At 40.0% G+C, this 15,132-nt stretch overlaps 1 protein-coding gene and 1 pseudogene across 1 annotated transcript in view; one reads left to right on the forward strand and one right to left on the reverse strand.

Moving 5' to 3' along the window:
* The window catches only part of SLC25A32 (solute carrier family 25 member 32), a 49,292-nt gene that overhangs the window by 4,629 nt on the left and 29,531 nt on the right, over nt 1-15,132 (reverse strand). Inside the window, exons 2-6 of the mRNA XM_059043139.2 lie at nt 7,795-7,945; nt 5,893-5,978; nt 4,469-4,629; nt 3,981-4,094; nt 3,508-3,653 (exon numbers count right to left, since the gene is read on the reverse strand). Of these exons, the coding sequence (XP_058899122.1) occupies nt 3,508-3,653; nt 3,981-4,094; nt 4,469-4,629; nt 5,893-5,978; nt 7,795-7,945 (658 nt within the window). The remainder of the gene's footprint in view (nt 1-3,507; nt 3,654-3,980; nt 4,095-4,468; nt 4,630-5,892; nt 5,979-7,794; nt 7,946-15,132) is intronic.
* On the forward strand, nt 13,021-14,491 carry LOC131743985 (HMG domain-containing protein 4 pseudogene; annotated as a pseudogene).

A 15,132-nucleotide genomic window follows, 5' to 3' on the forward strand; every position in this document is an offset into this window, starting at 1 on the left:
AACCCCGACCGGAACACTAAGCCAGGTCAGTGGCACAGTCCCCAACGTAAGCCAGAACCAAGGAACAAGAAGTTTGGGAAAAAACTTCACTAGTATTGTTATTATTATTTAAGGCACAATACATAAACGTGTACTTGTATATATGAAACTAAACCAGTGCAAACATATGTGTGTATATATATAAATGTTCACACAACACCATCTACTTTGACTCTTGGGGTAGGGTTGGGGAGGGAAGCTGGATTCGGAATTCTCTTTGCTTTTCTAATAGGCTTTCCAGAAATGCCTATAAGAGAAGAGGGCTTGGGAAGCAGTGGGAAGATATCGTAACTTCCTCCTGATGGCAGGAACCCAGGACCGTACCGCATGGCTATTCTAGCTGGTGTGGGAAACGCCTGCATTTCCTAATTGCTCATTCAGCATCCAAACTATGGAACCCAAAGGTGACCATGCAAGTGACCACGGGCATGCACCAGCCACAGTGAGTCAGCCTTTTATGCTAAGATCATCTTTCCATAAGACGACAATGAAGCCTTTCTCCCATCCCATGTCTGTGACCTGTACTGGAAGCAATGCTCTTCTGTTCCCTATGATACCCCAAGCCGGTACAGTTCAGTTTTGGTTACCCGCTATGTGAGGTGTAAAGCGGATGCCTCTGGATGAAAAAAGGATCTAAAAACCTTCAACCGAGGGTCTTGTATTCAATGGGAAAACATCCCACTGGGGGTTTTCTTTCTCTGCCTGTTGTTATCCAAATGTTTCCTCAAGTCAGGGAAGGTATGATGAGGCCAGGGTAAGAAAATCTGTGCCAGGTCCACTGACCTGAAGCAGAAATATAAGAAGCTTTTGAAACAAAGCACTTACTGATTTTGAGAACAGAAAGAGGGTTTCTACTTTAAAAGATGATAAACCAGGCAGCAGCTGTAGGCCAGGTTGCCAGAGACAGATGATGCTGGACTAGATTCTAACTTGCGGGTTGTGTTTGTGTTCTTGGCAACAGAAGTCATTTTGGTGTAAGAGGAGAAGAACATAAGGGAAAAGAGGAAAATGCCCATCAGTGTCTTAGTTTTCTGAGTACAGGTCTTTTTGTCTCCTTAGGTAGGTTAATTTCTAGGTATTTTATTCTTTTTGTTGCAATAGTAAATGGGATTGTTTCCTTAATTTCTTTCTGATCTTCCGTTGTTAGTGTATAAGAATTCAAGAGATTTCTGTGCATTAATTTTGTATCTTCCAACTTTACCAGATTCATTGATTAGCTCTAGTAGTTTTCTGGTGGCATCTTTAGGATTCTCTGTATAGTAGCATGTCATCTGCAAACAGTGACAGTTTTACCCATTCTTTTCCAATTTGTATTCCTTTTATTTCTTTTTCTTCTCTGATTTCGTGGCTAGGACTTCCAATACTATGTTGAATAATAGTGGTGAGAGTGCACATCCTTGTCCTGTTCCTGATCTTAGAGGAAATGGTTTCAGTTTTTCACCATTGAGAATGATGTTTGCTGTGGGTTTGTCATATATGGCCTTTATTATGTTGAGGTAGGTTCCCTCTATGCCCATTTTCTGGAGAGATTTAAAATCATAAATGGGTGTTGAATTTTGTCAGAAGCTTTTTCTGCATCTATTGAGATGATCATATGGTTTCTACTCTTTATAATTTGTTAATATGGTGTATCACAATGACTTGCCAATATTGAAAAACCCTTGCATCCCTGGGGTAAATCCCACTTGATCATGGTGTATGATCCTGTTAATGTATTGTTGGATTTGAATTGCTAGTATTTGAATTGCTAGTATTTCTGCATCTATGTTCATCAGTGATATTGGTCTGTAATTTTCTTTTTTTGTGATATCTTTGTCTGGTTTTGGGATCAGAGTGATGGTGGCCTCGTTGAATGAGTTTGGGAGTGTTCCTCCCTCTGCAGTTTTTTGGAAGAGTTTGAGATGGATAGGTGTTAGCTCTTCTCTAAATGTTTGATAGAATTCACCTGTGAAGCCATCTGGTCCTGGACTTTTGTTTGTTGGAAGATGTTTAATCACAGTTTCTATTTCATTACTTGTGATTGATCTGTTTATATTTTCTAATTCTTCCTAGTTCAGTCTTGGAAAGTTGTACCTTTCTAAGAAGTTGTCCATTTCTTCCAGGTTGTCCATTTTATTGGCATAGAGTTGCTTGTAATAGTCTCTTATGATCCTTTGTATTTCTGTGGTGTCTGTTGTAACTTCTTTTTCATTTCTAATTTTATTGATTTGAATCCTCTCCCTTCATTTTCTTGATGAGCCTGGCTAAAGGTTTATCAATTTTGTTTATCTTCTCAAAGAACCAACTTTTAGTTTTATTGATCTTTGCTATTGTTTTCTACATTCCTATTTCATTTGTTTCTGCTCTGATCTTTATGATTTCTTTCCTTCTACTAACTGGGTTTTCTTTGTTCTTCTTTTTCTAGTTGCTTTGGGCATAAGGTTAGATTGAGATTTTTCTTGTTTCTTGAGGTGAGACTGAATTGCTATAAACTTCCCTCTTAGAACTGCTTTTGCTGTGTCCCACAGGTTTTGGGTCGTCGTGTTTTTGTTGTTATTTGTTTCTAGGTATTTTAAAATTTCCTCTTTGATTTCTTCAGTGATCTCTTGGTTATTTAGCAGCGCACTGTTTAGCCTCATGTGTTTGTGTTTTTTACAGTTTTTTTTTTTTTTTTTTACTATAATTGATTTCTAATCTCATAGCGTTGTGGTCAGAAAAGATGCTTGATACAACTTTTATTTTCTTAGATTTTCCGAGGCTTGATTTGTGACACAAGATGTGATCTATCCTGGAGAGTGTTCCACGTGCACTTGAGAAGAAAGTGTATTCTTTCGCTTTCAGATAGAATGTCCTATAAATATCAATTAAGTCTATCTGGTCTATCCTGTCATTTAAACCTAGTCTGCCATTTTGACTCCGCCCACCCCCTTGGGGCCTTCTTAATTCTATTAAACTAGGTTTTTTATGACTTCCTATGTTCAATGCCATTCAAATATTTTATAACACCTAAATTTTTTTTTTTTGCAGTACGCGGGCCTCTCACTGCCGTGGCCTCTCCCATTGCGGAGCACAGGCTCCGGACGCGCAGGCGCAGCGGCCATGGCTCACGGGCCCAGCCGCTCCGCGGCACGTGGGATCCTCCCGGACCGGGGCACGAACCCGTGTCCCCTGCATCGGCAGGCGGATTCCCAACCACTGCGCCACCAGGGAAGCCCAACACCTAAATTTTAATCAGTTTGTCAAGGTATTTTCAACCTCATTTGATTTTTATAAACAACTCTGTCAACCTAGATATTCAAATTTTATAAATGAAGAAGTCGAGGCTCATGGTTTTGTATGGAGTAAATGGGATATGGGGAGGAAGGGTCCATCAGCCATGTTTTCACCACAGACACTGGTCTTTGCTATAAAACTAATGATGTCAACTGGACGGTTTAAGATTTACAGGGTACCTCCTAAGAGCCATTTTGATATACCACATACTCTTACCTCCATGTCTTTGTGATTACATCCACTACACCATTGTAAAACATGTGTTGATCCTGCAGACGAGCTCTTACAACTTGATATGGGTATGTTGCTGCCACAGCAAATATTTTGGATAATGCTGCAACTGTTATATATTCTACTGTGCTCTAAAATGACAACAGAAAACATTTGTTTTTCTTTAAGTAGGGTTTCTTTAAAAATATAGAAGTAAAATTTACATAGGGAAACCAACACTGAAGTGGATCCACAAGTGAAAAATACTGTTTCCCCTCTTGAAACAAGGTCTGTGCAATGGGGTTCTATTTTTTACAGTTGTGTGCCATTATCCTGTAAAGTATTTAACTATAAATTAAATTAATGGCAGAATCGGTACTTATCATCATAGCAATACTACCAAAGTAAACGTGACAAAATTTCCATCTATTAAATGCCCATAAAAATAAATACCAGTGTTTTTTCAAGTATCACCTTACCAACTGTGCTTCTGGTAATCTATTGGTATGTTGGTTGTATTTCAATTTCAACAATTCATATGCCATAAACTGAAGGGCACCATGTGATGTTCCAAACAGCCCAGGAATAAACCCCTAGAAAGGAACAAGTGAAGAAAAAAAAAAAAAAGGTAAACTAAGTGAGTTTCCAAGGGACCACAGCTTCCGGGGAGGGGGGAGTAAGGAATGAGTGACCTCAATGTGTGACTTACAGAAATGGTTACTCAACAAAGTTTTATTTTAGACAGTCCTTCTCATACCCACCAGTGTCATGATGATACTTCTTTTGGTAATGAGGATAAACAGTTTAAAGTACAATTTCAATACAGATTTCGGTTGTCATTAAATTGTTCCTTGCCTAAGTCTGGTTTCTTTTCAGGACTGAGTACAGGTCATTCAGAACTCAGACAATAGAGCCAAGGGAAATTACAATTGTCAGCTATTAAAATATATTGATAATAATTCATTACCTTATACAATCCACGCACACCTTCATACTTATATATTTTCAAAAGTGTATCAAACATTCCTTTATATTGCCGCTGTGAGGCATTAACAACACCATCGTACTGTAACATAAGGCGAGTTTTTGTTACCCATAATGGGTTGGTAATGCAGAGGGTCATGGCTCCTGAAATCAGATTTAAATAATATTACTCAGCATACAGGTACTTTCTCACTTCTGACAAGCTGAATTAAGAACAGTCCATTTATATAAAGAATGGGGCTGTACCTGCAACAGCAAGGTGTGGTCCCTGAGGCACAGACCTAGGGTTAATGGGTAGACATAGTTTTTGGTGGTCTTAAAAAGTTCCCCATGTGGTTAATGAGAAATAAATTTAAAAGGTGATGAAAATGTGAAACACTTTCCCTTTGAGGTGTGAGGGTAGCAAAGATGTCCTGGCTCCTAAGCAAAGTGGCCTAGTGTAGAGAACAGACCGAGGTCCTGGGAAGCACATGCTGATAAGGAGATACATATACTTAGGAGGAGGACACAGTACAACCCAGAGGGGCTGAAGATTAGGGGAAAAGGACCAGCAACCCAGCATCTCAATCATCTGTGCATGTGCACATGTATACCCACCCCAACTTTATCAGACTCTTCCTCAAACCAACTCAAAGTAGCCACGACACCTCAAAAATTAACTATGTAATATCAAAAGAAATATTTACATTCTTTACAGAGAGTGATGATTTTGTTAAAAAAAATTCAAATGGTTAAGTTTCTCATTTGCCAAGTTTCCTAAGTAGTCTTTTATTCAACAAGTATTTATGGAGTCCTATTGTGAGTCAGGTCTCTGTTAGCAGCTAGGTATTCAAAATGAGCAAGATAATTCTTGCCTTAAAAAACAATCAGTAAACATTAAGAAACAAAGGTGGGGAATTCCCTGGCAGTCCAGTGGATTCAGCACTTTCTCTGCCGAGGACCTGGGTTCAATCCCTGGTTGGGAAATTAAGATCCCACAAGCCGTGCAGCACGGCCAAAAAGAAAAAAAAAAAAACCATCAAGGTATCAAAGTAGGAGTTAAGACTTGTGAGTCCTACTTTGTTTTTCCTTAGGAATATTATACATACATGAGGCAATTAAACAAGACTATTAAATTGTTTAATTTGAAAACTGAAATCATTTTAATGGAAGAAACACTATACCAAATCATCTTAAATCATTAGTGTCATAATCTTTGTAAATATTATAACCTTTGTGACAAGTAAAATTCTTGAACTCTATCCAGAGTAATCCATCAGAATACTTGCCTTCTAAGAAATCTCATGTGATAACTGATTAGTATAGTTAGATGAGCATATTTAAACTCAGGTGTTCATAGGAAAAAAGGCAAATAAAGAACAAAAGTGAAAATCAAGATGGAGTTTTATATTTCACACACTACCTTACCAGCTTCAGCAGCTGAGATGAGATATTCTGTTGCCTCTAACCTTTCAGCTCTTCCTTCTGTCTTATATGATTTGATGGCATTGTAACTAAAAGAATTAAACATGAACAGTTGGATAAATATTTGAATGGGTGACATAAAGCAGTAAATTCTATTTTAAAGTGTGGGTAACTTAAAAATACCTCAAAAGTAGAAGTCAATGCATAATCCAACTACAAAACAAGACCTTTTTCAAATAATGGATTTACTGGAAATGGTTTACCGTAAGACTATACCATCTCTCCCCCCAAATATGTAGGCTGGCAATACATATGTAAAATATTTTCATCTCATGTTCAACCATTAATAAAAATAGCAAACAGGAAAACTGGAAGGGGGAGGGTGTACTGGTGCAGCAATTGGGCAGACAAAAAAGGGGCAGCTAACTATTACATTCAGATACTGTGGTTGGCAATTCTGATACATAAAACACTCCACAGATCCCACCTAACAGATTAACGAAGACCACAGTGGCACACAAGAAATCATAACAAAAGATAACACAAACAGTATCATGAGAGATTCAGGAACTAACGGAGATCAGAGAAGGCTTTGTGTAGTAGGCAACACTGAGCCAGGTATGGAGAGACAGGTGCAGTTTCAATAGGGAAACACATGCATGAGCAAAAGTTATAGGGGTGGATGGGAAGACAGGGCAAACTGAGCTACACTTGAGTGGCACACTGACATTTACACTTTATTTGGCAGAAAACACCCACAAAATGCTTCTGAGTAAAGGAGTTAAATCACCTTTTTTGTCAAACTCCAATTTCCACTTTCCTCCAGGAAGAACTAAATAAATCTTCCCAAACTTGACCAATCCATTCTATCATAAAACAAGTATACTGTTTTATAATTTCAACACATAAACCTTACATGGCTTGTCCTTAGAAACTCTCTTTAAAGAACCCACACAGCTCTGAAATTATTAACATAATAGATTTTATACATACGGTTTCACCCATCTAGGAATGTCTTACAACTGAAAATAGGAAAAATATTTAAACAATATTAAGGCTGATTTTTATTTTGATTTCATTTAGGAAATATTTTAAGGTTGGCTTGTATACTGCCATAAGATTATGAGAGATCAAAATGTAAGACACAAAAGAGAAGGCAAATATACCAGGTATTGATGTTTTCCTGAAAATGCCATGTATTAAAACAAAAGCCTCCCCATTCATGGATTCAGTTTCAGATATCAGAGGCAAGCTCACAGCAGCACGCACTCCTCCACTGCAGTGTGATAATACTTTGTTTCCATGCCCTTGTACACTCAACAACTTGAATATGGCTGCCACAGGTGCTTTCTGTGGCTTCTTCAGTAAGCATCCAATAGCAGTTATTACAAACGGTGATGATACCCGACAGTGAAGGAGTGAGGAAATGAATGAGCTACAAAGGTGAAGGAGCAGGTCAAATAGGAGGTAAGAAAGAACATGCCACAGACTCTTTCAGTCATGCACTGGCTTTGGCTTTCTGATCCCATAGGGCTATCCTGTGATACATGTTCTTATGAGGACTCCAAGATTTGTCCTCTTCTGCTTTTCCAACTTCATTATGAATCAATGTATTTTGGGAAGCCACCTTCCTGAATCCGTCTCACAGAAATGGCTTCTGGAAGAGTGTTTCTCCATCTCATCCTTTTACCTTCTTCTTATTAATAACATTTTTCCAGACTAAATGCCTCTGATAATAGCTTACAGAGAATGAGACTAATATGCCATTTTGCTCTTTCTAGCCCTTCCAATTCAGAGAAACTGATTAAATGACTCACCTTGCTTCACCAACTGATTTTTTAAAAAATCATTAAAAACATAAATTCCTTTTTATTTACTACTGTAAAATCTCCCAGACCTACTCACAAGAAAAAGTAGAGTCCCCAGGATAAGCCTGCACCCCACACATTTGGGGTTACTCCTTGGTAAAGTCCCCGTAGTCCATCAAGTTTCCAAATGGTGGTCAGGCAATGCAAAACTCCTTTATATTTCGGTCTCAGTTCCAATCCATCACTCACTGCAGTAAAGGATACACAAGAGTTACGTGGCAGCAAAGTTCTAGCTCTGAATTATATATAAACATATAGATATCACACAATTAATCACAGAAAGGAGGTAAATTCAAAAGAAAAAAAATTTTTTGGTAGATAAAATTATTTTCCAGGATTTGATATTTTTTAATTTATAAATTCATATATTTATCTAAGTTTTAAGTGCCTAGTATACCTGCAATAAAAACTTGGATAAAGATGTGAGGAGTGATAAGAAAGCAAATGTAAAGAATGGGATAAACTTTCCTGGAAATTCTCTTGCCACACTCCCCACCGACAGACACACACACACACACACACACACACACACACACAACACACACACACACACGGAAATCAGAATAGAAAGTAGAAAATCCCATCCATTGTTTTCTTACTCTCAAAAGTTCTAAATTAGTAAAACATGATAGGGTAAAACAAAAACTGATACTACACACATTCTATGTTACTTAAATAAGGGGAATTCAAATCTGTTTTGGAAGTTTAAAAGATAATGCTTATTTAAATAACTTCTATTTCATGAAAGACTCCACAAACCAATAAGAGATTGAAAAAAATTTGCAGTATAGGGTTAATATGTCTAATTTACAAAAAGGATTCACAAATCAATAAGAAAATGACAAACAGCCTCTAAAAAACTTATGGGCAAATTACATAAACTATCGATTCACATTTTCTGTGGATGGAACAGAGATGGAACAGAATGGAGAGCCCAGAAATAAACCCACCCACTTATGGTCAATTAATCTATGACAAAGGAGGTAAGAATATACAATGGAGAAAAGACAGTCCCTTCAGTAAGTGTGCTGGGAAAACCAGACAGCTACATGTAAAAGAATGAAATTAGAACATTCTCTAATACCATATACAAAACTAAACTCAAAATGGATTAAAGAACTAAATGTAATACCAGATACCATAAAACTCCTAAAGGAAAACATAGGCAGAACACTCCGACATAAATTGTAGCAACATTTTTTTGAATCTGTCTCTTAAAACAAAGGAAATAAAAGCAAAAACAAACAAATGGGACCTAATTAAACTTAAAAGCTTTTGCACAGCAAAGGAAACCATCGATGAAACGAAAAGACAACCTACCAAATGCGAGAAAATATTTGCAAATGATATGACCGATAAGCAGTTAATATCCAACATGTATAAACAGCTCCTATAACTCAACATCAAAAAAACAACCCATGGCACAGGGGCTGGGTGCTGAAACATGGGCTGCAGCGAACAAACTGGGGGAGAGGACTGGGGTTGGCTGTGCAGAGACTGCCCAAAGAGACTGAAGTGTGGTCTGGGCCACAACAGGGTGTGTGTAGGGTGCAGCCCAGATCTGCCATAAAAGCCCCACTGTTAAAACACACACACACACACACACACACACACACACACACACAGAGTGAGGGGTGGGGCCCCGCCGTAGCAGCCTCATTCTCAGTGTGCTCACAGCAGGTGTGGCTCTGCTTCTAGGAGCTCCGGGAGTGCACAAGTGCCCACACGCAGAGATGAGGCTAAAATCTGAGCAGATCCCCAGTGCTGGAGACTTCAGAAGCCAGGCTGAAATCTGAGCCACGTCCCAGCAGCTGTGTGGATTTAGGCTGCTGGAGCTCTGAAAGTGTAGTGCCTATGGGACACTATTGGGGCATATTACTGGCACTGGAGCAGGTCTGGTGTTAGCACTGGTGGGCTTTGTGGGCACATGCATGCGGAGGTGGGGCTGGGGTCTGGGCTGATTCCATAGCACCCATGGGTGGATCCCTGTGCTGGACTTCAGTGGCTCTGTGCTGTCAGCTTTGTGAGCATAACACCTGAGGGACATCCTGGCCGATTGCCTGTATTCCCAAGGCTGAGGGCAGTGCCAACAACACTGTACTTTGTGGGCTCACACAGGTGATACCACAGAGTGCATTTCCTGGTGGACAGCTCCTGAGGAGGAATACTCAGCAGCTCCTATCCCAGCAGGAGCAATCCAGTCCCACCTACCTCACACTGTAGCTTAGAATCGAATATGGGGGCTTCTACTCCAACAACTGGGGAGCAGACCCTGCCCCTGACAGGACTGTGACAACCACAGAGCAAACATGAGGTCCCGTTCATGATCCACTGCAGGCTCTGGTTACCACAACAACTATCACACCCCCTCTCAAGGGGATAACAGCCAGCACACACTGAGAAAAGAAGCAGCAGGCATCCATAGTGAAAACAGCCCTTGCACCCAAAATATTAGACTCATGCAGGCTACACAGGGATGCTGTCACATAAAAACAGCCTTTCAAGGCCACAGTAGATAACTGCTTTTCCTAAACTCATAGTCAGAGAAATATAAATAAAATGAAGAAACAGAGAAACCACTCGCAACTAAAAGATCAAGAGAATTCCCCTGAAAGAACAAGCAATGAAATAGCCCTTGCCAGTCTGCTAGACCCTGACTTAAAAAAGGAGGTAATAAAAATACTGAAGGAATTAAGAAAGGATACCAACAGAAATGCAGGTTACTGTAAAAATGACAAAGAAACTATACAGAGGGGCCAAATAAAATTAGAAAACTCATTTGCCAAGAAGAAAGTTGAACTAAAGGCAATAAATAGCAAACTGAATAATGCAAAAAACAAATAAATGATCTGGAAGACAGAATAATGAAAATCACCCAATCAGAACAAAAGACAGAAAGACACATGAAAACAATATATGAGACCTATGGGATAATTTAAAGCATGGCAACCTATGCATAACAGGGATCCCAGAAGGAGAAGAAAGAGAAAAGGCGATCAAAAATGTATTTGAAGAAATTATGGCTGAAAACGTCCCAAACCTAAAGAAGGAAAGAGATATCCAGGTACAGGAAGCACAGATGGTCCCAAACAAGATGAACCCAAAGAGACCTACACCAAGACATATTATAATTAAAACAGCAAAAGTTAAAGATAAAGAGAGCATTCTAAAGGTAGGAAGAGAAAAAACGTTGATTACAAGGGAACTCCTATAAGGCTATCAGCTGATTTTTCTACAGAAATGCTGCAGGCCAGAAGGGAATGGCAAGATATATTCAAAGTCTTGAAAGGGAAAAATGTGCAACCCAGTATACTCTACCCAGTGGGATTATTGTTTAAAATAGAAGAAGAGATAAACAATTTCTCAGACAAGCAAAAACTAAAAGAATACAGCAATACTAAACCTATGCTAAAAGAAATATTGAAAGGTCTTCTCTAAATAGAAAAAAAGCAAGAATCTATAGGAAAGAGAATCACAATTGGAAAGTAAATCATTTAAATAAGATAAATGTTGTTTGTGAAAGCAATTATAACTATAAACAGATAAACATGAAGATGTAAAAGAGGCCATCAAAATCATAAAATGTGGAGAAGGGGAGTAAGAAAACATAGACTTCTTTTTTTTTAAGAATGTGTTTGAACTTATATGACTATGAGTCTAAAGCAGGTATATAGTAATGGGTTAATGTACTTGAAAACCAGGGTAACCACAAATCAAAAACACAACAGATTCACAAAAACCAAAAAGAACTCGTGCATAATTAAAAAAACCCATCAAACCAAAAAAGTAGAAAGAAAAAGAAACAGAAGAAATACAAAATCAACTGGAAAACAAGGTTTAAAATTGGAATAAAGCCCTATCTATCAATATTTACTATCAATATTTACCTTAAATGTCCATGAGCTAAATGCTCAAATCAAAAGACAGAGTGGCAGATTGGATTAAAAAAACAAGAGTCTCCAATATACTGCCCACTTTAGAGAGAAGTACACACATACATTGAAAGTGAGGGAATAGGGACTTCCCTGGTGGCGCAGTGGTTAAGAATCCGCTTGCCAATGCAGGGGACATGGGTTCGATCCCTGGTTCGGGAAGATCTTGCATGTCACGGAGCAACTAAACCCATGCACCACAACTACTGAGCCCATGCGCCACAACTACTGAAGTCCGCGCACCTAGAGCCTGTGCTCTGCAACAAGAGAAGCCACTGTAATGAGAAGACCATGCACCACAACAAAGAGTAGCCTCCACTTGCCACAACTAGAGAAAGCCTGCACACAGCAACAAAGACCCGACACAGCCAAAGAAAAAAAAAGAGAGGGGATAGAAAAAGATATTCATGCAAATGGAAATGACAAGAACAGCATAGGAATACTCATATCAGACAAAATAGACTTTAAGACAAAGGCCACAAAGAAAGATAAAGAAGAACAGTATATAATGATAAAAGCATCAGTACAAGAAGAGGATATTACACTCAATATATATGCAACCAATATGATCACCTAAATACATAAAACAAATACTAACCAAGAGAGAAATTGCTGGGAATACAATAATAGTAGGAAACTTTAACACCCCACTGACATCAATGGACAGATCTTCCAAACAGAAAATCAACAAGGCAACAGAGACAGAATACACATTCTTTTCAAGCATGTGTATTTCAGAATACATATGGAACATTCCTTAGGATACACCACATATGAGGACACAAAACAAGCCTCAACAAATTTAAGAGGATAGAAATTATTTCAAGGTCTGCGCTCTGGGCTCGAATGAGGCTCCCTGGCCACTTGTGCTTTTCGCTCCTTCTCCAAGATGGCGGCAGTCAGCGCACTGAGGCAGGATCCGGGCGAGCCTAGTGCAGATTGCTTTGATGGTGATCACAGCTTTGAGGACATAGGGCTAGCTGCTGGCCGAAGCCAACAAGAAAAGAAACGTTCTTACAAAGATTTTTTTAAGGGAAGAAGAAGAAATCACTGCTCAGGTCAGGAATTCTTCCAAAAAGAGGTTAAAGGACAGTGAACTTTACTTCTTGGGGATGGCCAAGCACAAGAAGAGGATGAGCACTCCTCTGATGATTACTACTATGGAGGACAGTGGTTCTTGTTCTGAGTGCCGATAAACCAGGGTGAAGGAGGAGAGAGGCGGAGGGCTGGTATTTTGGAGGATTCAGCATAGAAGAACAGTCCTTTGTGATACACCAGGTATTTCATCTTTGGAATCATCACAGAAGAAAAAGAAAAAGTCCAGCCCGCAATCTGCTGATACAGCTATGGACCTGTTGAAAGGGATCACTTCCCCTCTGGCAAAAGGCACCAAGCCCCGCAAAAAGACAGGAGAAAAGTCCTACAGTTCTTCAAGCCATTCAGAGAGTAAAAAGGAACACAACAGGAAGAAAGTCAGCAGAAGCAGTGGGGAGCTGTCCCTGGAGGATGGTGGTTCCCACAAATCCAAAAAAATGAAACTGCTCTATGTGAATACTGAGACACTGACCCTTTGGGAGCTTGATGGGTTAAAGATGAAACTTATTCTCTCACCAAAGGAGAAGGAAGCAGCTCAGTTATGAGGAGTCTTTTCAGTACCCCTCTCAACAAGCAACTTTGAAAAAAATCCTCTAAGAAGTCAGCTTGAGATGAGCAAGGTGCTTTACTCCTAGGACACGAGTTACAGAACTTTCTGAAAACAGCCTGGAAGAAGCACAAGTCATTCTCAGATTCACGTTTGTCTCCTGGCCCTGAAGGCTATGGGTCTGATGCTTCCCAGTTCCCAGAATCCCACAGTGCTAACCTTGATCTTTCAGGGCTTGAACCTATTCTAGTAGAATCAGGCTCCTCCTCTGGCAGGGAGCTGGAGGCTGGGGAGTTAGTGATTGATGATTCTTACCAGGAAATCTAGAAGAAAAAGAAGTCAAAGAAGAGCAAAAAGAAGGACAAGGAGAAGCATAAAGAGAAGCGACACTCCAAGTCCAAGAGAAGGTTGGGACTTCCTGCTGCAGCAGTGGGAGAGGTCCCAGTGCCGCCTGGCCCTCTGCCTAGCATCCCGTACACTGGAGCAGCCGCCCCTCCCCCACCGTTTCCTGGCCTCCACACAGATAGGCACAGTGAGAAAAAAAGAGAGGAGAAGGACAAAGAGAGAGACAGAGGAGAAAAGCCAAAAAAGAAGAACATGTCGGCCTACCAGGTGCTCTTTAAGGAGTATCGTGTAACCATTGTGGCTGACCATCCAGGCATAGATTTTGGGGAACTGAGTAAAAAACTGCCTGAGGTGTGTAAGCAATTGCCAGAGAAGGACAAACTGATTTGGAAGCAAAAACCTCAGCATCTGCAACACAAACAGAACAAAGCAGAACTGTGAAAAGAAAAGCATCCAGCTCAGAAGGTTCCATAAAAGTGAAAGCTTCCTCTGCAGGAGTACTGTTGCCCCAAAGAAATCCCCACCCACCAACATGCTATTATTACCCGCCTCCCCAGGCAAAGCCCCGGAGACAGAGCCTGTCCACGTGGCTGCCAGCTGTTGGGAGAGTCCCTGAGCCTCACTGGACACCACCTGCAGGAAACCGGGGGCATGGTGGCTGTGTCTGGCAGTTTGTCAGTGCTTCTGAATTCCATCATCTGTGTGCTCGGCCCCTTGGCGTGTGTGACCAGACACTACCTGAGTTGAATGGCTGTCCCAAGCAGGTCTTGTCAAACACACTAGACCACATTGCTTACATCATGCCTGGACCGTGACAGCAAAGACTCCTGGGACAGAAACCTTATCTTGCCTGTTGCTGGCTTGTGTATATGTGACTGTTCCAAATCCCTTCACTGGCCTCTGGCTGTAGGCTTTAAATTTTTATATATATGCATAATGTGTATATATATGTATATATAACGTATTATATATAAATAGGGCTGTAACTACTTTGCTTTTAATAATTTTATGAAATGGCAAAGGTTTAGCCAAGAGGAAACCTTGGCATGAATATGGGCTTGGGATTATTTCTTCTACTGTGGTGGATAAATATGCCTTAAAAATCAATGTAACTTGGGGGCTGGGGGCTTGTTCTGGATGTCAAGTGTATCGCTTTAAGGTCAGCCAAAATGTGATTTTTTTCCAAACTCAATTGTATCTCCAGACTCATCACTGACCATTTGCCTTACCTGTCTTACAGTCTGAAATGCAATGGGAAAGATTATGGGAAGACGTCAGTTAACTGAAAGTACAAAGCTTTTCAACTTGAAGTGACCTAGGTGGGAGGTGATAACATCATTCCCATCTGAAAGTTGCTGCGATGGCTTAAGTGAACTTAGTAGGGGGGTTCATTCCAATTCCTGCTCTACCAGTGTCCATGCCTCAAAACTTATTATAATCATTGGTACCACTGGCA

The sequence above is a fragment of the Kogia breviceps genome, chromosome 17, assembly GCF_026419965.1.
Source record: "Kogia breviceps isolate mKogBre1 chromosome 17, mKogBre1 haplotype 1, whole genome shotgun sequence".
Taxonomy (NCBI): Eukaryota; Metazoa; Chordata; class Mammalia; order Artiodactyla; family Physeteridae; genus Kogia; species Kogia breviceps.